Source organism: Chiloscyllium plagiosum, unplaced genomic scaffold (genome assembly GCF_037043375.1).
Source record: "Chiloscyllium plagiosum isolate Xiang-an unplaced genomic scaffold, Cpla_swu_hap1 HiC_scaffold_18, whole genome shotgun sequence".
Taxonomy (NCBI): domain Eukaryota; kingdom Metazoa; phylum Chordata; class Chondrichthyes; order Orectolobiformes; family Hemiscylliidae; genus Chiloscyllium; species Chiloscyllium plagiosum.
In genome coordinates, this window is record NW_028270156.1 from 74,650,735 (window position 1) to 74,674,638 (window position 23,904).

A 23,904-nucleotide genomic window follows, 5' to 3' on the forward strand; every position below is an offset into this window, starting at 1 on the left:
CCACTGCACCGTGCCCCAGTTGGCACACATTCGACCCACCCACCCTTATCTTGATATCATCGCTGGTGCAGTGCCAGGAATCCCAGTGAATCAGACTTGGTTTTTAAAAAACAATAGACAAACGTGAAATGTTAATTTCAACATCAGTGGCTCAGTGGTTAGCACTGCTGCCCACAGAGCCAGGGACCCAGGTTCGATTCTAGCTTGGGGTGACTGTCTGTGTGGGGTGTGCACATTCTCCCCGTGTCTGTGTGGGTTTCCTCTGGTTTCCTCCCACAGTCCAAAGCTGTGCAGATTCAGTGGATTGTCTATGCTAAATCGCCCATAGTCTTCAGGGATGTGCAGGCTAAATGGGTTTGCCATGGGAAATACACAGTAGGGGGATGGGTATGGGTGGGATGCTCCTCAGAGTCAGTATGGACCAGCTGGGCTGAATGGCCTGCCTCCACAATATTGGGATTCTCTGATGATGATTTGGCTTCATGTGACAATGTGGTTGCTGATGGTGCTGAAAGCAAGAAGGGGAGAAGCCGAATGTTCTGCAGTACTAACCAGACAGTATTCTCACCTTGTGTCCTTCTCCTGTAACGAGGTAACACTGGCCCAGCACAAATCTTCGCGAGCCGACATTAACCTCACACCAAGGCTGCAGCAACCTCACGTATTCCTGTCCAAACAACAGCACGTTCACATCAGCAATTACAATGCATTTCTTTCACACACAGACTCAGCAATGAGGATTGGTGAAAGGGCACCCGTTGGAAATTCCTGTCCCAAAACACCAGACCCAAAGCCTCCAAAGCTCTGCACTGAATGGACTCCACACTAACTGTGCTGTGATTGTACCAGCGCAGAGACCCCAAATTGACCCAGACTGCCCCACTGCAGAGATCCTGAATCGATCCCAGCCCAGTGATTCCTAATCGATTTGTGCTGTCCCGGTGCAGTGTTCCCTAATCAGGAGGGTCTATTTTCCTGCAGTGATCCCGAATGGACAGGGACTGTCCTGGTGCAGTGATCCCTAATCAATGGGAATTGTCTTGAAACAGTATTGTGAAGGGTGACACTCCTTGCCTTCCTGTCCCCTAGCCTACAAATGTACACCACTGGTAGTTGACGACACAGCGATTCCCTGATATCAGCTTGTTGCAGTGCAGAAGGAACTGCTTTGTAATTGTCTTGTTAGGCAACAGATTGCCATCAGCTCATCTTGCATGATGCAGCTGGAACCAAACTCGAAGAAGAACTCTCTGTAAAGGTATAATATGTTAAAGATGTGGAGGAGGGAAGTTTGGGAGATGGAAGTAGCTGGTCTTGGTGACAGTGTGGTTACCTACTCAGGAGCTCCTGTGCAGGTCGCACACTGCGACTGAAGTGGTGACCAGACTGGTTTCAGATCAGGCAGTTTCCAGGCAGACCAGTTGGTACAATTGTGAACTGGACCTGTACGGTGATTTCAGTCTGCCCATTGTTTAAGCGAAGGCAATTTCAGCCCCACCACTGTCTGATGTGGGATAAGCAATCTGATAATTCAGTAACCGTGGGGAACAGGAGAGTAGTGGAGATGAGTGGGTGTTGCCAAGGTCCACATGAAAATTAACATGGTGCTTTCAAGGGATAGCACTGAAAGCAGCACAGAAATAGGAGAGGTCTGGCACTCGGGGATATCAGAGGGATAGAGGGAGGGAGAGAGGAGGTACTCTGGCTATGATGAGAATGATTGAGGTGAGGAGGATGGTTGGTCAACCAGTTCAAGGGCTACAAGCACAATAAGGCGGGAAAAGCTTAGCTTTATCACAGCTTGATTAACACTGGATTCATAGATACAAACTTGGATGTCAGGAAAAGTAGACAATTGAGTGGCGGTAGAGAACTTAGGAATAGAGTGAAAACAGTCAGCACTACTGACCTGGAGCTGCACGTACTGGCAGTGTCCCATGAGAAACTCCGCAAACAGAAAGCTACTGTTATTCGCCCATCTGATTGCTGTTAAGGAAGTGTGGGGTTATCATAGGTCACTGGGAGACAGAATGAATTATACAGCCTACACCCAGCAGCTAAAATAGGGAACTTGCAGCCAGCTGCATAACTACAGGGACCTCGCTGCATTCCCACAGAGTACTGGAGGGCTTCACTTTGTGAAGACCTTTCATCAGTGGCTGCACAGGCACAAGGACAGAAAACCACAAAGAGCCACACTACAGCCTCCATGTTACATCCAAGCAGGACACAGAGAACAAACAATCCACAGGAGGGAGATTAAACAGGCACATGGACAGAAACAACCAGCACAGGAAAGGAAGGAACTGATGTCTGCAGTGCATTTACTCACAGAGTACTACATCTTTTGCCCAATTAATGAGTTTCACAAAACATAGCCACAGAACATCAGAATTGTTACAGAGCGGGAAGCAATGAGTTGGCTCATCGTGGCAGTACCTGCCCCTGAACGAACATTTCATTTAGTGCCCTTACCCTGCCCTCACGCATAACACTGCTCCTCTTGAAATAATTGTCTCATTCCATTTTGGATACTTCAACTGAACCTGCCTCCATCACCCTCTCAAACACTGCATTTCAGACCATAACTACTCATTGTGTGAGAACATGATGTGGAGGTGCTGCTGTTGAACTGTGGTGGACAAGGTCAGAAGTCATATGACACCTGGTTCTAGTCCAACAGGCCTATGTGAAATCACAAGCTTTCACAGCGCGACTCCTTCGTCGGGTGGAGAAGACACACACACAGGCACAGAAGTTATAGTTAGAAAGATCAGAAGGCCACACAAATGGTGAGAGTGGAGAGTCGACAGAATGAACAGTAAGTCTCTGCAGGTGATCAAAAGTGTCAGATGGTGTGTGTGAACACATTTATCCTCATATCACTATTGCTCCTTTAACTTCACACGTTCTCACTCTCATCTCTCCCAGATGGGGAACAATTTCTCTCTATCCACTTGGTCCACACTCGATTTTGAACAGCTCTGTTAAATCTCTGCTCGAGTCCAAGGACAATAGGCTTTGTGTTACTGACAGTGTCGGGGGGGGGGGGGTGATCATATTTCCCATTTCTCATTTACAAGTCCCTTTACAAACTCCAATTACTCATTGCTGCCTGTTCCAGCCTGGCTTCGTCAGTGACATGAGAGCCTTTGATCTCAGTCTTGCTCTTTGAAACTCTCTTCTTGAACCTCTCCATCCCTCTGCATTTCTCTCCACTTTAAGATTGCAAAATCTCTTCCAGTCAGTCCTCATACTATCAGCTCCGAGCTCCTCTTCAAAAGGTAGCCAGTCACGTTCTCATATACATCACTGATACGGAATACAATTCGTCAGAGACAGTTACATTGCTGCTCTGTGCACAGTGTTGTGTTAAAGGATACAAGTATTGTAGGAGGTGGCTGGCGAGAGCAATCCCAACCTGCGTATAGTTGATCAGCGGTTGGTTTAAGGGGCTGTTTGCCTGGGCCAGCAGCCGGGAGAGAATGTGCTTCCTGGCCACACTCCGATAGAACAACTCCACCACTGTGCTGGGCCCAGTGACTGGAAAACAAGGAGAGAGGGGGAGTAATCAACATGACATTAACCAGGGTTAGAGAACAAGGCAATAGAAGGCCAACCAGCTTCCCCAAAACTAACACTGGTCACTCCACTGAAACAGAAAGACAAACAGGAAACCACACTGACCCGAACCAGGAACCCACTTGTATCTAAATTCCCTAGGGAAATCCTCATGGTCTCACACTGTGCACCAACGCTTAAAACTCAATAGTAACAGCTGTCCATTCGCCTGTAGACTAGACCTGTCTTTTCACACTAACTGAAAAAAGGCAAATCAAATACAAAGCTGAAACATCAGACACTGCGAGTGTGTTCAGCCTGTGAAATATTTGGTGCAGTATGTTAGCTCACCCACCCCAAGCCCTGGCCCTCACATGCCAACCCACTCCTCTTGGTATGAACAGTGCTCTCAATAACTCAACTGTTTCTCTCAATATTAGCTTTCTGGTCGGATACTTTCTCAGAAATGTTACAGATTCTTTCCACTGACACCACTCTATACTCCTCACTGAGCCTACACCACGGGGCAGAGGTTTCCCACATTTACCCACCTGGCCGTTGGGATGTTACATCACGAGAGTCAGTCAACTCCAACACAGATAACTGCCGCAGATTTGATTCCCTGAAATCACACAAGAGGGTCTGTCAGTTTCCTTTGGCAAATGCTATAACATTTCACCAATTTAATACCTTTGCACCCACGGTGTGTGTACATTCCCACCGACTCCTGTCAATGAGACATTGTGACTGGTGTTCTGGGCTCTGAGCAGCCATCCTGGCAACAGGATAATGCTTGTTCTATTCCCAGCCTTTTGCAGGTGCTGCCCTCTATCACTGGACATGGGGAAAGCAAGTCAGTTTCTGTTTATTCTGAAGAATACCCCTTAGTTAGCATGCTGTGGGGCTTAACAGACAATGCTTTACATTCTGAGTTTGACAGCCCCTTGACATTCAACGGTGTCACCACTGACCTCCCCCACTACCTCTAATCAACATCCAGGGGGTTTCCATTGAGTGAAAGCTGAACTAGAGTCGAAAACGGCGGCGGTGGAAAGCACAGCAGGAGATTTGCCGTTTCAGGCATGGGCCCTTCATCAGGAATGTCGGGGGGGGGGGGGGATGCAGGCTGAGAGATAAATAGGACAGTGGGGGACAGTAGCTAGGTGCAAGTGTGGGTGTGATAATGACAAGTCAGAGAGGAGGGTGGAGCAGACTGGTGAAGTCGACAATGGTGCTGTGCGGTTGAAGAGTTCCAAGGTGGAAGATGAGGCGTTCTTCCTCCAGTTGTTGGGTGGCTTAGCTTTGGCAGTGGAGGCAGCCCAGGACTGGCCTGTCCTTGATGGAGTGGGAAGGGGAGTTGAACTATTCAGCCACAGGACGGTGGGAATGTTTAGTGCATGCATCCCAGAGATATTCCCTGAAATGTCTCGCGAGTTGGCATCCTGTCTCCCCAGTCTCCACATCGAGAGCTACGAACACAGTAGATCAGATGTTTGGGGATGTGCAGGGAAGTCTCTGCCAGATGTGAAAAGATCCTTTGGGGCTTTGGATGGAGGTGGGGGGGGTGTGGGTGCAGGGTTTATACTTTTGTGGCATCAAGGGAAGGTGCCGGGAGTAGAGGATGGGTTGGGGGGGAACCACGGATCTAACAAGGGAGTCGCAGAGGGAATGGTCTTTGCAGAACGCAATTGGAGTGGGGAGGGAAATATATCTCTGATGGTGGGGTCTGAGGACCGGGGGGGGGGGGGGGGTCTAATCCTTGCTGTGGTTGGAGGGGTGGGGTTCAAGGGAGAAGAAGAAGGTGTGGGAAGTGGAGGAGATTCACTGGAGGGCATTGTTGACCACATGGGAGGGGAAATTGCAGTCCTTGAAATAGGAGGCCATCTGGAATGTCCTGGAGCATTCACTGCGGAGTTGGAGGAATTGGGAGTGAAGGATCACGTTTCTACAGGAGGGGACTTGGGACAAGGTGTAAACCAGGTAGCTGTGGGAGTCGGTGGGTTTGCAATAGATGTCTTGTTGAGTTGGTCATCGAAGATGGAGATGGCGAGGTCTTGGAAGGGGAGGGAAGTATCCAAGATGGTCCAGGTGAACTTCAGGTCAGGGTGGAAGGTGTTAGTGAAGTTGATGAACTGTTCAACCTCGTCATGGGAGCACGAGATGGAGCCAATAGTCATCAATGCAGTGGAAGAAGATGTGGGGGATGGTGCCAGTGTAACTACGGAAGAGGGACTGTTCCATGTATCTAACAAAGAGGCAGGCACAGCTGGGGTCCATGCCAGTGCCCATGGCTACCCCTTTGGTTTGAAGGAAGTGGTTGGATTCAAAGGAGAATTTGTTGAGGGTGAGGACCTGTTCCACCAGTCAAATGAGTGTGTCAGTGGAAGGGTACTGGTTGGGAGGAAGAGGAGACGAAGGAATGGAGGGCTTGGAGGCCTTCCTCATGGCAGATGGACATGAATAGGGACTGGATGTCCACAGTGAAGATGAGGCGCTGTGGGTTGGGGAAATAAACGTCTTGGAGGTGGTGGAGGGAGTGGGTGGTATCCCAAATGTATGTGGGGAGTTTTGGACCAAGTGGTACAGGACGGTATCGAGATATGAGGAAATAAATTCGGTCACACCATTTCATGACACTACTAACTTGTACCTTGTAAATAGCAGCTGGACCTCGGGGAGTCAGTAGTTTAGACGAACAAATTAAAAAATGTTATAGCTTCAAAAGAGATGGTTTACAGTGTTTCCAAAAAGTTGTGCGCTCAAGTACCGGGGAAGTTTGTCAGCATAGGAGGACAATAAAATTGATAAGCAAGGAATAAAATACGAACATAATAGTAATAAAAATTAAAATAGAATGTTAAAGCTTCTATAGGCGTGCCAAAAGGAAAATATTAACAACACCAAATGTATGTCCATTAGAGGCAGGGACAGGAGAATTTATAGTAGCTAATGGAGAAATAGCAGAAAAGCTTTGTTCGGTCTTCACAACTCTCCCTTACCTGCATACGTGCAGCTTATGAAACCCACAAGACACCTTTCAGAAATAGTTAAGATCCCAGGGCCTAGTGACAGTGAAACTGTCAACCACTTCAATTCCCCCTTCCACTCCACCAAGGGTGTGCAAATCCTGGGCCGCCTCCACTGCCAAAGCCAAGCCACCCAGATGCCTGGAGGAAGAACACTTCATCTTCCACCTTGGGACCCTCCAACCACATGGGATCAACACTGACTTCACCAGTTTCCTCATCTCCCCTCCTCCCACCTCATCTCAGATCTAACCCTCCAACTTAACACCACCCTCTCAACATGTTTTATTTGTCCATTGTCCATCCCATCTATCTGCTCCACCCTCCTCTCTGACCGATCACTATCACTCCCCCCACCTGCACCTACCGACTTCCCAGCTACCTTCCCCACAGCCCCACCTTCCTATTCATCTCTCAGCCCCCTTCCCCTCCCCACAAATCTGACGAAGGGCTTATGCCCAAAATGTCAACTCTCCTGCTCTTCTGATACTGCCTGACCCCTTGTGCTTTTCCAGCGCCACACTTTTCGACTCTGACTCTCCAGCATCTGCAGTCCTCACTATCTCCCAGAAACTGAACTAGTCAGATAAACACAGTGCTTACAAGAGCAGGTCAGAGGCTGGGAATATTGCTGCATGTAACTCACCTCCTGACCACCATCTACAAGGCACAAGTCAGGAGGGTGATGGAATACTCCTCACTGGCCTGGATTGGTGCTGCTCCAACAACACTCAAGAAGCTGGACACCATCCAGAACAAGGCAGCCTGCTTGATTGGCACCACATCCACAAACGTTTACCCCGGCGAGATGGTGGTGGAGCAAGGCTTCTGAACCCAGGGCTCATCCATTCCACTCGGTTTTCATTTCTTTTCCTTTCCTTCACCCTCTCCTGTTTTTTATCCTCTTTTATTTTACTGACCACTTATTGAAGAGGTTGGTTGTGATGGAAGGATCTTCATTGAGTGGCACCAGGACGGACTCCTGGTGGAGACAGACAGAGCTTTGGATCTGCATCGATGGGGGAGTCCTAGTGCCAATCATGCCCACTGCAGGGAAGTTAGGGTTTCCGTGAGTGCCCGAGCGTAGCAGAGGGAGATTGTGCCCAGCCAGAGACCCTGCAGCATTGGCAGTGGTCGTATTGGAGAGGTGGGTCCGGAGAGGACTCCTAGCAGCAGAATGGGGTTTGGGCTGGTACTGCACTCAGGGGCTCCTGCATTGGTGGGGTCTAGGGAGGACTCAGTGGGAAGGTTGTTGGTGAACACGAGATGGCATCAAACAGTGGCAACTTTCGTTCCAGCGGCAGTGGCGTGGCAAAAGGGACTCATGCCCATGGTCTATGACAGAGCACTTAACAAGAAGGACGGTAAAGCTGATCAGAGTTTCTTTCCTCTTCTGCCTTTATAATATTATGTTTTGGTTAAATTTTCTGTTTTAAGATGGTGCCAGAGAGTGGCAGCACTCTACAAGACTTTGACAATAAATAAATACATACAACTCAGTAGCAGCAATGTACACCAACAAGATGCAGTACAGAATGTCACCAAATTCTTTGATAACACCTTCCAAACCCACAACCACTTCCATCTTAAAGGACAAGGTCAAGCAGATATGCGGGACCACTACCACTTACACGTGTCCTTCATGTTGCTCACCATCCTGGCTTGGAAATATATCAATGTTCCTTCATGGTGTCTGGGTCACAAACCTGGAACACTCTCCCTTGTAACGTTATGGGCATCCCTTCACCCTTAGGTAATAGCTCACCACTGCATTCTCAAGTGTAACTTGAGACGGGCAATTAATGCTGACCCAGCCAGTGACACTCTCATCCCATGAATGAATAAAAAAACTCTGATCAGATGAGGCACAGTTGAATCTCTATTTTAACATAACAGCTGACTGGGACCGTCATAGTGTTAAGGGTTTAGATGGAGAGGAATTTGTTAAGTGTGTACAAGACAATTTTCTGATTCAGTATGTGGATGTACCGACTAAAGAAGGTGCAAAACTTGACCTACTCTTGGGAAATAAGGCAGGGCAGGTGGCTGAGGTGTCAGTGGGAGCACTTTGCGGCCAGCGACCATAATTCTATTAGTTTTAAAATAGTGATGGAAAAGGGTAGACCAGATCTAAAAGTTGGAGCTCTAAATTGGAGAAAGGCCAATTTTAACGCTATTAGGCAAGAGCTTTCAAAAGCTGACTGGGGGCAGATGTTCGCAGGTAAAGGGATGGCTGGAAAATGGGAAACCTTCTGAAATGAGATAACAAGAATCCAGAGAAAGTATCTTCCTGTCAGGGTGAAAGGGAAGGCTGGTAGGTATAGAGGATGTTGGATGACTAAAGAAATTGAGGTTTTGGTTAAGAAAAAGAAGGAAGCATATGTCAGGTGTAGACAGGACAGATCGAGTGAATCCTGAGAAGAGTATCAGGAGGGCAAAAAGGGGACATGAGATAGCTTTGGCAAATAGAGTTAAGGAGAATCCAAAGGGTTTTACAAATATATTAAGGACAAAAGGGTAACTATGGAGAGAATAGGGCCCCTCAAAGATCAGCAAGGCGGCCTTTGTGTGGAGCCACAGGAGATGGGAGAGATACTAAATGAGTATTTTGCATCAGTGTTTACTGTGGAGAAGGACATGGAAGATATAGAATGTGGGGAAATATACAAATGATACAAAATGTGGGGGATACAGATGGTGACATCTTGAAAATTGTCCATATTACAGAGGTGGTGGTACTGAATGATTTGAAACGCATAAAAGTGGAAAAATCCCCAGGACCTGAACAGGTGCACCCTAGAACTCGGTGTGAAGCTAAGCAAGTGATTGCTGGGCTCCTTGCTGAGATATTTATCTGAATGATAGTCACTGGTGAGGTGCTGGAAGACTGGAAGTTGGCTAATACGGTGCGCTACTGACTGAGAAAGGTAGGAAGGAAAAGCCAGGGAACTACAGACCAGTGAGCCTGATGTCGGTGATGGACAAGTTGTTGGAGGGAATCCTGAGGGACAGGACATACATGAATTTGGAAAGGCAAGCACTGATTAGGGATAGTCAACATGGCTTTGTGTGTGGGAAATCATGTCTCACAAACTTGATTGAGGTTTTTGAAGTAACAAAGAGGATTGACGAGGGCAGAGTGGGTGGACGTGATCTCTGTGGACTTCAATAAGGCGTTCGACAAGGCTTCCATGGAAGACTGGTTAGCAAGATTAGATCTCGTGAAATACAGGGAGAACTAGCCATTTGAATACAGAACTGGCTCAAAGGTAGAAGTCAGAGGGTGGTGGTGGAGGGTTGTTTTTCAGACTGGAGGCCTGTGACCAGTGGATTGCCACAAGGATCGGTGCTGGGTCCTCTGCTTTTCATAATTTATATAAATTATTTGGATGTGAACATAGGAGGTATAGTTCGTAAGTTTGTAGTTGACAGCAATGAAGGTTATCCTCAGCATACAACAGGATCTGGACCAGATAGGCTAATGGGCTGAGGAATGGCAGTTGGAGTTTATTTCAGATAAATGTCAGGTGCTGCATTTTGGAAAAGCAAATCAGAACAGGTTCTGGGGAGTGTTGCTGAACAAAGAGACCTTGGAGTACAGGTTCATAGCTCCTTGAAAGTGGAGTCGCAGGTAGATAGGATAGTGAAGATGATGTTTGGTATGCTTTCCTTTATCGGTCAGAGTATTGAGTACAGGAGTTGGGAGGTCATATTGCGGCTGTACAGGACATTGGTTAGGCAACTGTTGGAATATTGTGTGCAATTCTGGTCTCCTTCCTATCAGAAGGATATTGTGAAACTTGAAAGGGTTTAGAAAAGACTTACAAGGATGTTGCCAGGGTTGGAGGGTTTGAGCTATAGGGAGAGGCTGAACAAGCTGGGGCTGTTTTCCCTGGAGCATCGGAGGCTGAGGGGTGACCTTATAGAGTTTTATAAAATCATGAGGGGCATGGATAGGATAAATAGACAAGGTGGGAGTCAAGAACTAGAGGGCATAGGTTTAGGGTGAAGAGGCAAAGATATAAAAGGGACTTAAGAGCAACTTTTCACACAGAGGGTGGTACGTGTATGGAATGAGCTGTCAGAGGAAGTGGTGAAGGCTGGTACAATTACATCAATTAAAAGTCATTTGGATGGGTATATGAATAGGAAGGGTTTAGAGGGATATGGGCCGGGTGCTGACAGGTGGGACTAGATTAGGTTAGGATATCTGGTTGGCCTGGATGAGTTGGACCAAAGGGTCTATTTCCGTGCTGTACATCTCTATGACTCAATGAGCTGTTTTCAGGCCCAAGTGAATCCCCAAGGTCCCAGAGATGAACAGTCAATGCTTGGCCTATTGCCTGACCGCACCTCAATGGTATATTAGGAAAGAATGCCCCATGAAAATCACTCAAGTAACTGCGTTTCAGCACCCAGTCTGTGTTTGCTGGGAATGGAGGCTTTCACCCAAGGCCAGGATATTAACAATCAGGTGATTGTTACTGTTAACAAAACAAAGAATTTGAAACAATTACTACACCATGACATCACTTTGCGATCATACTTACAGCATGTCAATAGGCACGGCTGATGCCAACGACCGACTTGCCCACCTGACCACAAAGTAGGAACACACGAGGAGAGAGGTCCGAGGAATGAGATCCTGTTGGAGCTGCAGGAGGTAGCCACCAGCTCCCAGATTCATCTGAAGAACAGCACACGGTTTCGGATTTAACAACATTATTCTCGGCGCCTGAGAAATTATTGACAGCGATGAGACTTTCCTAACTTCAGTGGATTCAGATTGCCAAAGGTGCCCTGACCGCTCCCCAACAAAATAATATTAGTCTAATCTGGATTGCCTCAGAGCTTGGAGATTATTTCGCAAGGAGTGGCCTTAATCCCATGTATAATGTGCAGGATACATGCAAACCCCAGAAAATCAAAACAGGAGCTAGCAGGAGATAGACAAGCAGATATGTACGCAGACCATGGAAAAACGTAAAAACAATAAGGTTGTTGTAATGGGGCATTTTAACTTCCCAATTTTGGCTGGGTCTCTCTTAGTGCCAGGGGTCTAGATGAGGCAGAGTTTATTCGGTGCATCCAGGAGGGTTTCTCGAAACAATAACATGGTACAACAAGGGAATAAGTCAGGGGCGTGGTGCTGGAAAAGCACAGCAGGTCAGGCAGCATCCAAGAAGCAGGAGAACCGACATTTCAGGCAACAGCCCTTCACCAGGCATGAGGATGGGAGCTGAGGGGGGAGAAAAGAGAGAGATAAATGGGAGGGGGGGGGTGATGGTGATAGGTTGGAGAGGAGGGTGGAGCGGGTAGGTGGGAAGGAAGATGGACAGGTAGGGCAGGTCATGAGGGCAGTGACAAGTTGGAAGGTTGGGACTGGGATAAGGTGGGGGGAGGGGAAAGGAGGAAACAAGTGAAGTCCACATCGATCCTGTGTAATTGGAGAGTCCCAAGGCGGAAGGGGAGGTGTTCTTCCTCCTGGTGTCATATGGTAAGGGAGTGGCGGCTCAGGACTGGCATGGCCTCGGCAAAGTGGGAAGGGGAATTAAAGTGTTTGGTCACGAGGCGGTGGGGTTGGTTGGTGCGGGTGTCCCGGAGATGCTCACACCAACCCTCAGAAGAGTAACCCAACCCAGACCATCCCCCTACCCTATTATTCTACATTTACCCCTGACTAATGCACATACCCTACACATCACTGAACACTATAGGCAGTTTAGCATGGCCAATTCACCTGACCTGCACATCTTTGGACTGTGTCAGGAAACCGGAGCACCCAGAGGAAACCCACACAGACATGGGGAGAATGTGCAAACTCCACACAGACAGACAGACAGTCACCCGAGGCTGGAATCGAACCTGGGTCCTTGGCGCTGTGAGGCAGCAGTGCTAACCACTGAGCCACCGTGCCGCCCGAAGTTCTAGTCAGCACATATTAGAAAGGATGTGGAGACTTTGGAGAGAGTATTAAAGAGGTTTACCAGGATGCTGCCTGGATTGGAGTGTGTTAGCTATAAGGAGAGGTGGGAAACCTGGATTGTTTTTGTTAGAGTGTTGGAAGCTGAGGGACGACCTGACAGAGGTATATAAAATTATCAGGGGCTTGGATAGTGCAGATAGTTGGAGTCTTTTTCCCCAGAGTGGAAATGTCAAATACTACACAGCATAAGTTTAAAGTCAGACAGAAAAACTGAAAGAAAATGTGCGAGGCCAGCTTTTTGTTTTTACACAGTGTGGATGGTAAGTGCTTGGAACATGCTGCCAGAGGGTGCAGTGGAAGCAGATACGACAGCAATGTTCAAGAGGCATTTGGGCAGACACTTGAACAGCGGGGAATTGAGGGATATGGAAGATGTGCAGGCAATGGGGTTTGTTTACAAAGACACGATGGTCAACACAGACATGGTGGGATGAAGGGCCTGGTTCCTGTGCTGTTCTGTTCCATGATCTATGACTGCAGTCACTCAGACAACAGCAAACATAAAAACTTTCAGAAAGGTGTTATTTTGGAATAACAACTGCAATAGATGTTAAATGGAAACAATTTCAGCATTAATGAGATACAATATACCTGCCTGTAAGGGGATAAGCTGTAATAAATGGCAAACATGCATTTGTAGCCAAAAGGAGGAATGTGAGAGACTGCTTGCCACTGTGTTCTCTCTGAGCTTGCAGGGGTTAGAAGGTCACTGATTTTGTACTCACACTATCTCCGAGGTGCAACATGAGCTGCTCCAGAATCAGTAGGTCCCGGCAGATGAGGAACCGAGTTGTGGATATGTGGGACACTGCCCGACACACAATGTTAATGGCAATGTTGCTGCCAAAGAACTGAGCCATGTTCATCCGAATGTGCAGAGGCTGGGCTGGAAAACAAACAACAAGGAAACAAGTGAAGGGGACCCGGAGTGCAGACCTTCCCCAGACTGCTAATGTTACTACAATGGCACAGCTCTTCCTGGAGGCTCTCTCCTGCCTGGTTGATACTCTGCAATTCTCAAACTGAAAAAACAAATCCTTTTTTACCAAAAGCTTTCACCTCACCGACAAGGCTTCAATGAAATCCATGTCAGACAACCTACTTTGAAAACTCTGCTCACATTTTGGCAGCTGTGACAAACTTCACCACAGCCACTGAGACAACCCACAAAACCTTGCAAAATTAGCAGAACCTTAAAAAAATTCACCATTTTGATCTTCACTAACCATGCCTTCCTTAGGCCACACGCTATCAGAGTACTGACATTCATTTAAACCTGTTCGTTTGTTTGCAGCATATTGTTTATCAAATGGGATTACCTTTGCCCATCTTCAGTGGTGGAGTCAACAAAGCAATTTTTAAGACATTACTGAAAACAACACAATGGCCAGGCGATAAAGTTGCTGTGATCTAATGGTGCCAACAGAGGCACAGAGGTCTGTACCCTGCACCCAGAGCTCTCCATCCAGTGTGTTATAGTGTGGTTCAGCAGATTAGTGAAGACAGACAGACAAATCACAGCCCAGGATACATTGTACACCTTCCCCTCGCCAATTCAGCAGAGATCCAGGGGGCAGGGCAGCATGTGGTGCATGACCAACTGTGCAAGGGAAATGAGAAAGATACCCTTACAAAGGATTCTGACACTACACAACATAACCAAACATACAATTTGTACAGACAACAGTATTTCAGTCACTTGCGCCTACTGGAGAGAGAGACTGGTTAACATCATAACCATAAAGTGCAATCACAAGGCAACAGAAAGTCTTTCTAGCTTGCCCACCCACAGTAGGAAAGGTTTTAGGCAGATTACTGTAGTGCAAAAGAAACCAATCTTTGTTAATGTTTTATTAAAGCAAATAAGAAAGCCTAACCCAGCACAGTTCATTACTGGTTCAGACAAAAAGTTGTCTGGGAAGGCAGAGCCACAGCTAAGCTCTTACCCACAGCAGCAGGATCAGTGAGCACCATCCCAACCATGTTCCATTCAAACACCAAGGACCACAATCACAAGCTGAGAGAGAGTCCAGTCCATTGGTGGTGTTTGAACAGATGCTGCCAGTTTCACAAACCTGACAGAGCTGGCCAAAACAAAAACAGATCCGATTCTGCTGGTGTCACCCATGGATTAGCACACAGCTCGAGCCCAGGAATCACCCCATACCATCGCCTGTGTCCAGGTCACCCTCCTGGTCCATTTCCCGCAGCAGCAGCTGGATTATGTTCCCTGGGTTACGGATATCCTGCAATTTACTTTGAAGCTCCATATGCGTCTCACTATGAAAAACAAGAGGGAAAGGTACAATTAAACTGACCCTTGGGCCCTTAACGACAGCTTCACAATCCAGTGGGGAAGAGCACCACGAAGGCAGCACAGCAGGCGAAAATACAACAGAGCAGAGAACAGCACAGCATTCCAAAGCTTCATTCATATTCCACTCTCCTTTAACCACACCTTCCAGGCCAGTGAGTGTCGCTGTGGAAAAGGACAGTGCAGCAAGACAGTGAGAAAACCCATCAACTAAGATGCCATGGTATCTTGCCTCTCTACAATCACAGGCTTCTGCTATTCAATAGGAGTACCATCCACCAGAAGGGCAGCACTGGGTGAAATGGAGGATAGACAATAAATGCTACCCTGATCAGAACCACACCCATTCTCAGAACCAAGATGACCGGCTGATACAGAACAGAGGCACAGCCATCCACTCTGCTCAGTTCACTTCATTTCCCATGTTGCAAGTGTTCAACTGATCATCACAAAGATAGTCGTGGGCCACTGAACATTACTCCAGGCCATCCACACAATTCAAACGCTAATAAAAACCAACAGCCAATCACACCAACCTCCTTCCCAATGTTCAGTGGCTCCCTGACTCTGGACAACAGATAAACAATCCGCCATGCTTCTCCCCAGGTTCTCTCCAGAACAGCCCATTGCTCATTAACAAGGTGTTTCCTGTCAGTCACTTTATTGTGGACAGCACCCTCACTACCATGGCTTTGAATGAAACCTGGAAGACCATTAGTAAAATCTCCCAATGTGCTAGCACTTCCTGGGAGCTCAGACCAAAGCGAGAGATAGACCGTGGAAGGTGCAGAAACTCTAAACTGAACAGCCAAAAGGTACCTGGGGGCTGTGGGACAGACTCCCAAAGTGAAGGAATCACCTTCCTGTAGTATAGCTGTCACTCCTAGGTTCCAGACCCCACTCAGAACACTATTTCTTGCAATGAGAATGCAAGAAATAAAGGGAGAAACGGCTGAGGGAGGAACAGCACTGTAGGTTCAATGTTCCAGGCTTCAGATACTGTAGAAAGGACAGAAGGGGAAGCACGAGAGGAGGGGGACTTGCTTTTTTGATTAGGGAAAACATCACGACAGTACTGAGAGGGGACATTCTTGAGGGTCCTATATGGGTTGAACTGAAACAAAAAGGGGGAGATCACTTTGATAGCTTTGTACAATAGGCCCCACCAGTAGTCAGTGGGTGATTGAGGAGCAAATATGTAAGGAGATCACAGATAGCTGGAAGAATAATAGGGGAGTTTAACTTTCCAAACAGCAACTGGGACTGCCAGGGCTTGGATGACAGAAATTTGTAAAGTGTGTTCAGGAAGAATTTCTCAGGCACTATGTAGATGGCCCTACGAGAGAGAGGGAAAAACCTGACCTCCTCTTGGAAAATAAGGCAGGGCCAGTAATGGAAGTGTTGGTGGGGGAGTATATTTGAACCATAATTCCATTACTTTTAAAATAGCCATGGACAAAGATAGGTCTGGTCCATATTTGAAGTTCTAAATTGGGTTAAGGCCAATTTTGATGGTCTTAAACAGGAACTTTCAGAAGTTGATTGAGGAGGCTGTTTACAGGCAAAGGGATGTCTGTTAAGTGGGAGGTTTTCAAAAGTGAGTTAATGGGGGTTCAGGGTCAGTATGTTCCTGTCAGAGTAAAGGGTAAGGCTGGTAGGAGTGGGGAACCCCAGACAATTGGAGTTAATGAGGCCCTGGTCAGGAAAACGGTGGAGGCATATGACATGTATATGCAGCTGGGATGAAGTGAATTCCTTGAGTATGAAGTTGGAGTAAATTTAAGACATCAGGAGGGCTAAAAGGGGACACAAGATGGCTTTGGTAAATAAGGTAAAGGAGAATCCAAAGAGATCGTACAGGTACGTGAAGGGCAAAAAGGAGAGAGAATAAAGCCTCTTAATGATCAACAAAGTCATCTATATATGGAGCCACAGAGATGGCTGAGATTCTAAAAGGATGTTTCTCATCAGTATTTACCATCGAGAAAGGCATGGGTGCGAGGGAACTTAGGGAAATAAATAATGATGTCTTGAAGACAGTCCATATGACAGAAGAGGTGGTGCTGAAAGTCTTAAAATGCATCAAGGTGGATTAACCTCTGGGACCCAATAAAGTGTATGCCAGGACTTTGTGGGAGGCTATGGAGGAAAATACAGGGCCCCTAGAGGAGATAGTCATATCATTGACAGCAACAAGTGAAACACCTGAACGTTGGAGGATGGCTAATGTGGTGCCATTACTCAAGAAAGGCTGCTGGAAAATGCCTGGGAACTACAGACTGGTGAGCCTAATCTTCAGTCACTTGGAGAGGCGAGGACTCATGTGAGATATTCTGCATGGCTGTGCGTGTGGGAAATTGTTTCACGAATTTGATTGTGTTCTATGAAGGGATGACCAAGAAAGTAGATGATGCAGTGGGGTAGATGCTGTCTACATGGACTTCAGCAAGGCCTTTGACAAGGTACCACATGGTGGGTTGTTGAGTAAGGTTAAATCTCAAGGGGAAAGTGAGGACTGCAGATGCTGGAGATCAGAGCTGAAAATGTGTTGCTGGAAAAGTGCAGCAGGTCAGGCAGCATCCAAGGAGCAGGAGAATCAACGTTTCGGGGATGAGCCTGAAGAAGGGCTCATGCCCGAAGCGTCGATTCTCCTGTTCCTTGGATGTTGCCTGACCTGCTGCGCTTTTCCAGCAACACATTTTCAGCTCTAAATCTCAAGGGGTCAAGGGAGAGCTCACCAAATAGATATGAAATTAGCTTGAAGGTCGAAGATAGAGGGTGGCAGAGGGTTGTCTGTGACCAGCGGTGTGCAACACGGATTAGTGGTGGTCCACTGTTATTCATCATTTATATAAATTATTTGGATAAGGATTTAGCAGGTATGGTTAGTAAGTCTGCAGATGGCACCAAGATTGGTATTATAGTGTACAGTGAAGATTATCTGGGAAGATAGCGAGACCTTGATCAACTAGGCCAGTGGGTTAAGAAATGGTAGATGGAGTTTAATTTAAATAAAGGTGTTGCAATTTGGTGGGTCAAACCAGAGCAGGACTTACACAGTATGGTAGAGCCTTGGGGAGTGTTATAGAACTAAAATCTTGGAGTGTAGGCTCACAGTTCCTTGAAAATGGAGTCAGGTAGCAGGCTTTCAGCATGTTTGTTTGCATCAGTCAGAGCACTGAGTGTAGGAGTTATGACGTCTAAGTGCAGCTGTACAAGAGGTTGGTAAGGCCACAGTTAGAGTACTGCGTGCAGATCGACTGGCCCTATTATAAAAAGGATATTATTAAACTAGAAAGCGCACAGAAAAGTTTTACTAGGATGTTACCTGGATTGGCAGGTTTGAGAGATAAGGAGAAGCTGGATAGGCTGGGACTTTTTCCCCTGGAGTGTAGGGGACTGAAGGGCGGCCTTACGGAGGTCTATAAAATCATGAGATCCATAAATAAGGCAGCTAGCCGACAGCTTTTCCCCATGGTAACAGGGTCTAAAACTAGAGGGCATAGGTTTAAGGTGTGGGGGAGGGGGGGGGAAGCGAGACACAAAAGAGGTCAGAGGGGTGATTCTTTCCACAGAGAGTGTGGTCAGTGCCTGGAATGGGCTGCCTGAGGTGGTGGTGGAGGAGAGTACAATTTTGTTATTTAAGAAACATTCAGGCAGGTACATGGCTGGGTTAGGTATGAAAGAATAAGGACCAAACCCAGACAAATGGGACTAGTTTAAGTGAGAAAACTGAGCAGCATGGACAAGTTGGGCCTGTTTTCATGTTGTATACTTCTATGACATTATGACACCAAATGACGATGACCAACATGCCGTTGGATACTGTCAGCTGCATCCTTGGATCCAAATGGCATCTTCTGTCCAAGTAAAGAGCAGGATTTGCAAATGTACAGAAAGTAGCACCAGCAAATAGTCTAACTCACGTGTCTCTGGCCAGAAGGAACTCGAGGATCTGCTCTGCAGCCTTTTCAGGGGGATGGAGGTGGCTCACTGCTGTTTCCATCAACGAGGCCATTTCCAAAGTGATGGCGTCTCCCACCAGCCGGAGACACTGCACCAAGCGATGCAGGTCCCTAGCTACATCTGGATCTGAAGGGCAGAAAGGAAACCCATTAAACATTGTCCAAACAGCAGTCAACTCACTTCGACCACCACGAGATGGTCAAGCCAGCCACATACACAATTTAAAATGAGTTAACATTCTAAGAAACAAGAGGTGACAATGCCTGTCTTAAAATAAACAAAACCAGTTACTGCTCAGGAACAGTACTCTCAACATAGACACAAAGGAGAGAAAAATTCACAAAGTGGATTGCAGCAATAGCAGGTTATACTCAATTACAGCCTGGGTCATCACCCAAAAGCCACCGGGTGCATCCTCAGTGCGTGCGTGCGTCACGTGAGCTGTTCTTGATGCTACAAGCAGCTTTGAATGGATTGATTAACACGATGTGACAGACTGCGCTCAGTATACAACCCATACAGCAGCTGTATTGCTGGAACACCAAGAGGGCAGAGACCCATCAAGGTGCACGGGAACTCTCACTCTGGACAGGAGACATTCAGGAATCCAGTCATTGGTTGTCTTGTGAACTTGCAGCACTGCAATTCTATAAAACAACCAGGGAGAGCCAGTCATTGCTGATGCCCAGCTTGAATTAGACACAAAGACAAGATGGGGGGAAATGCCTCAAGAAACAAGCCCAATAACATCAAGTGGAACAAAACAAAACAAACACAAATGCCCCACCGACTCCTGGCATTTATAGATCACAGTAAACAAACCTGAGAGGGGAAAAGATCATTTTCATTCTTTCAAGGGACATAGACATCCTTGGCTAGACCAGTGGTTATGACCAATTTCCAATTATCTTTCAGATACTGCTGGTCTGTCTTTTTAAACCATTGCAGTCCTTGTGATGTAAGCATTCCCGTAGGTCATCAGGAAGAAATTTCCATGAAGGAATGGCGATATATTTCCAAGTTAGGATGGTGAGTGGCTTGGAGATGGAACTTTAAGGGGGAACTTAAACCTGCTTGCCCCATGTATCTGCTGCCCTTGCCCTCCTGGGTGGTACAGGTCATGGGTTTGGAAGGTACTGCCTGAAGTTCTGCAGTACATCTTGTAGATAATACACATGCAGCTAGGAGAAAGTCCTGCAGAGATGTCATTCAGCTAAAATGACTGACCTCTAACAATCACAACCATCTTCCAATGTGTCAGGTACTCCAACCACTGGAGAGTTTGTCCCTTGATACCCATTGCTTCCAGTTATGCTAGGGCTCCTTGATGTCACACTCGGTCAAATCCAACTTTGATATCAAAAGATACCCACTTTCACCTCACCACTGGAATTTAGCTCTTTTGTCCAGAACTGTTATAGTTTGCAAAGGGACATTGACAGGATAAGAACATAAGGACTAGGAGCAGGAGTAGGCCGTCCGGCCCTTCGAGCCTGCACCGCCACTCAATAAGATCATGGCTAATCTATTCATGGACTCAGTTCCACTTACCCACATTTTCAGCATATCCCTTAATTTTCAAAAAAGCTTTAAACTACTTCCCTGGGCAGGGAATTCCATAGATTAACAACCCTCTGGGTGAAAACGTTCTTTCTCAGTTCAGTTCTAAACCTGCTTCCTCTGATCTTGAGGCCATGCCCTCTTGTCCTAGTCTCACTCACCAGTGGAAATATCCTATATATTTCTATTTTACCAATTCCCTTCATAATTTTGTGTGATGCTATAAGATCCCCCCTCATTCTTCTGAATTCCAATGAATATAATCCCAATCTACTCAGCCCCTCCTCATAAGTCAACCTCCTCAACTCCGGAATCAACCTAGTGAACCTCCTCTGCACCCCCTCCAGTGCCAATACATCATTTCTTAAGTAAGGAGACCAAATCTGTACACAGTTCTCCAGATGTGGCCTCACCAGCACCCTGTACAGCTGTAACATTACCACTCTGCTTTTAAACTCAACTCGTTTAGCAATGAAGATCAAAATTCCATTTCCCTTCCTAATTACTTGTTGCACCTACAGACCAACCTTCTGTGATTCATTCACAAGGACACCCAGATGCTGCAACTTTTTACCATTCAAGTAATAATCTATTTTGCTGTTACTCCTACCAAAATGTGAGAATTCACATTTACTAATATAGTATTCCATCTGCCCAAGCACTCAATGTATCTATACTCCTCTTCAAAGTTTCACAGTCATTTGCATACTTTGCTCTGCCACTCATCTTGGTGTCATCAGCAAATTTTGACACTGTACACGTGGTGACCAACTCCAAATCATCTACATAAATTGTAAATAATTATGATCTCAACACCACTGATACACGCCACTAGCCAGTGATTGCCAGCCAGAATACCACTCATTTATCCCCACTCATTGCTCCTGTCAGCCAACCAATCCTCTATCCATGCTAATACCGTACCCCTAACATCATGCATCCTTATCTTATGCAGCAGCCTCATATGCAGCACCTTGTCAAAGGCCTTCTGGAAATCTAGGTACACCACATCCACTGGGTCCCTGTTGTCCACCTTGCTCGTAATGTCTTCATAGAATTCCAAAAGATTTGTGAAGCATGACCTGCCCTTCATGAACCCATGCTGTGTCTATACAATGGGACAATTTCTTTTGAGATGTCCTGCTATTTCTTCCTTGATAATAGACTCAAGCATCTTCACCAAGACAGAGGTTAAGCTCACTGGTCTATAACTCCCCATTTTTTGTCTACTTCCCTTTTTAAACAGTGACGTCACATTTGCTATTTTCCAATCTGCTGGGACTGCCTCAGAGACCAGTGAATTTTGGAACATTACCGCCAGTCCACCTGCTATTTCTCCCGCCATTTCTTTTAGTACCCTGGGATTCATTCCATCAGGGCCAGGAGAATTTATCTATCCTTAGCTCCAGGATGCAGAACTGGGCTGAGAAGTGGCAGAATGGAGTTCAACCTGGAAAAACGGGAAATGATTCATTTTGAAAGGTCAAATTTCAATGCAGCTTACAGGGTTAAAGGCAGGATTCTTGGCAGTGTGGAGGAACAGAGGGATCTTGGGGTCCACGTTCATAGATCCCTCAAAGTTGCCACGCAAGTTGATAGGGTTGTTAAGAAGGCATATGGTTTGCTAGCTTTCATTAGTAGGGCAATTGAGTTTAAGAAGTGGGAGGTTATGCAGCAGCTCTTTAAAGCCCTGGTTAGACTATACTTGAAATATTGTGTTCAGTTCTGCTGGCCTCATTACAAGGAGGACGTGGAAGTTTTATGGAGGGTGCACAGGAGATTTACCAGAATACTGCCTGGGCTGGAGGGCATGTCTAATGAAGAAAGGTTGAGGGAGCAGGGGTTTTTCTCAGTGGAGAGGAGGAGGATGAGAGGCGACTTGATAGAGGTGTACAAGACGATGAGAGGCATAGATAGAGTGGATAGCCAGGGATTTTTTTCCCAGGGCAGAAATGGCTATCACGAGGGGACATAATTTTAAGGTGATTGGAGGAAGGTTTAGGGGCGATGTCAGAGGTAGGTTCTTTACACAGAGAGTGGTGGGTGTGTGGAATACACTGCCAGCGATGGTAGTAGAGTCAGAGACATTAGGGGCATTTAAGTGACTCTTGGATAGGCACATGGAAGATAGTGCAATGAAGGGTATGTAGGTTAGTCTGATCTTCGAGTAGGATAAAAGGCCGGCACAGCATTGAGGGCTGAAGGGCCTGTACTGTGCTGTACTGTTCTATGTTCTATTGCTGGAATGTCGTCAGGGCCTGTAGCTTGTGCAGTATTTAGTGTCCAACCATTTCTTGTCATCACACAGAGTGGATCAAACTGGCTGAAGACTGGTATGTGTGATGTTGGAGAGCTCCACGTTCTCCACTTGGCCCTTCTGGCTGAGAACTGTTGCCAGTGTTTCAGAGACGTGATCATTAACGGTTGGGATACTTGTGGAGTCACTTCCTCCTGGTTACATGTTTAATTGTCCACCAGCTTTCATGACTGGATGTGGCAGGTCTGCAGTGCTTAGATTTAATCCACACTGCAATGCTATAAACCAAATCAGCAAGAACCAGTAACAGGGACAAGGTGAGGAGACATTAAAACTAACAGGGAACCCAAAGCTACACATTCTTTTTGACCATTTTTAACTCACCATCCGTGAGGGAACACTCGTCTTCCAGAAACAGACACTCGTCTGAAGACATGTAGAGATGATCAATGGCAAGGCAGGGGAAAAAGAAAGACAGAAACCCCTGCCAAGAAAACAAAGCAAATAGTCAACATTCCTGCAATTCAAGGATGGTTCAGATCATTTCATTGGGTTACTCATGAAATTGAACATGAAATTGAAACACCGTCCCTCTGTCCCAGTGCTGACCGACGATGGAGTGTCACCCTGAAACACTGTCCCTCTATCCCAGCGCTGACTGACGATGGAGCGTCACCCTGAAACACCGTCCCTCTGTCCCAACGCTGACCGATGATGGAGCGTCACCCTGAAACACCGTCCCTCTGTCCCAGCGCTGACCGACGATGGAGCGTCACCCTGAAACACCGTCCCTCTGTCCCAGCGCTGACCGACGATGGAGCGTCACCCTGAAACACCGTCCCTCTGTCCCAGCGCTGACCGACGATGGAGCGTCACCCTGAAACACCGTCCCTCTGTCCCAGCGCTGACTGACGATGGAGCGTCACCCTGAAACACCGTCCCTCTGTCCCAACGCTGACCGATGATGGAGCGTCACCCTGAAACACCGTCCCTCTGTCCCAGCGCTGACCGACGATGGAGCGTCACCCTGAAACACCGTCCCTCTGTCCCAGCGCTGACCGACGATGGAGCGTCACCCTGAAACACCGTCCCTCTGTCCCAGCGCTGACCGACGATGGAGCGTCACCCTGAAACACCGTCCCTCTGTCCCAGCGCTGACCGACGATGGAGCGTCACCCTGAAACACCGTCCCAGCGCTGACCGACGATGGAGCGTCACCCTGAAACACCATCCC

General features: G+C 47.0%; 1 protein-coding gene across 1 annotated transcript in view; it reads right to left on the reverse strand.

The window, feature by feature from the left end:
• Window positions 1–23,904, reverse strand: part of nup160 (nucleoporin 160) — a 114,279-nt gene that overhangs the window by 31,520 nt on the left and 58,855 nt on the right. The window contains exons 13-21 of the mRNA XM_043706438.2: window positions 23,055–23,154; window positions 18,814–18,979; window positions 14,741–14,853; window positions 13,299–13,459; window positions 11,138–11,274; window positions 4,113–4,183; window positions 3,384–3,543; window positions 1,910–1,979; window positions 569–667 (exon numbers count right to left, since the gene is read on the reverse strand). Of these exons, the coding sequence (XP_043562373.2) occupies window positions 569–667; window positions 1,910–1,979; window positions 3,384–3,543; window positions 4,113–4,183; window positions 11,138–11,274; window positions 13,299–13,459; window positions 14,741–14,853; window positions 18,814–18,979; window positions 23,055–23,154 (1,077 nt within the window). The remainder of the gene's footprint in view (window positions 1–568; window positions 668–1,909; window positions 1,980–3,383; window positions 3,544–4,112; window positions 4,184–11,137; window positions 11,275–13,298; window positions 13,460–14,740; window positions 14,854–18,813; window positions 18,980–23,054; window positions 23,155–23,904) is intronic.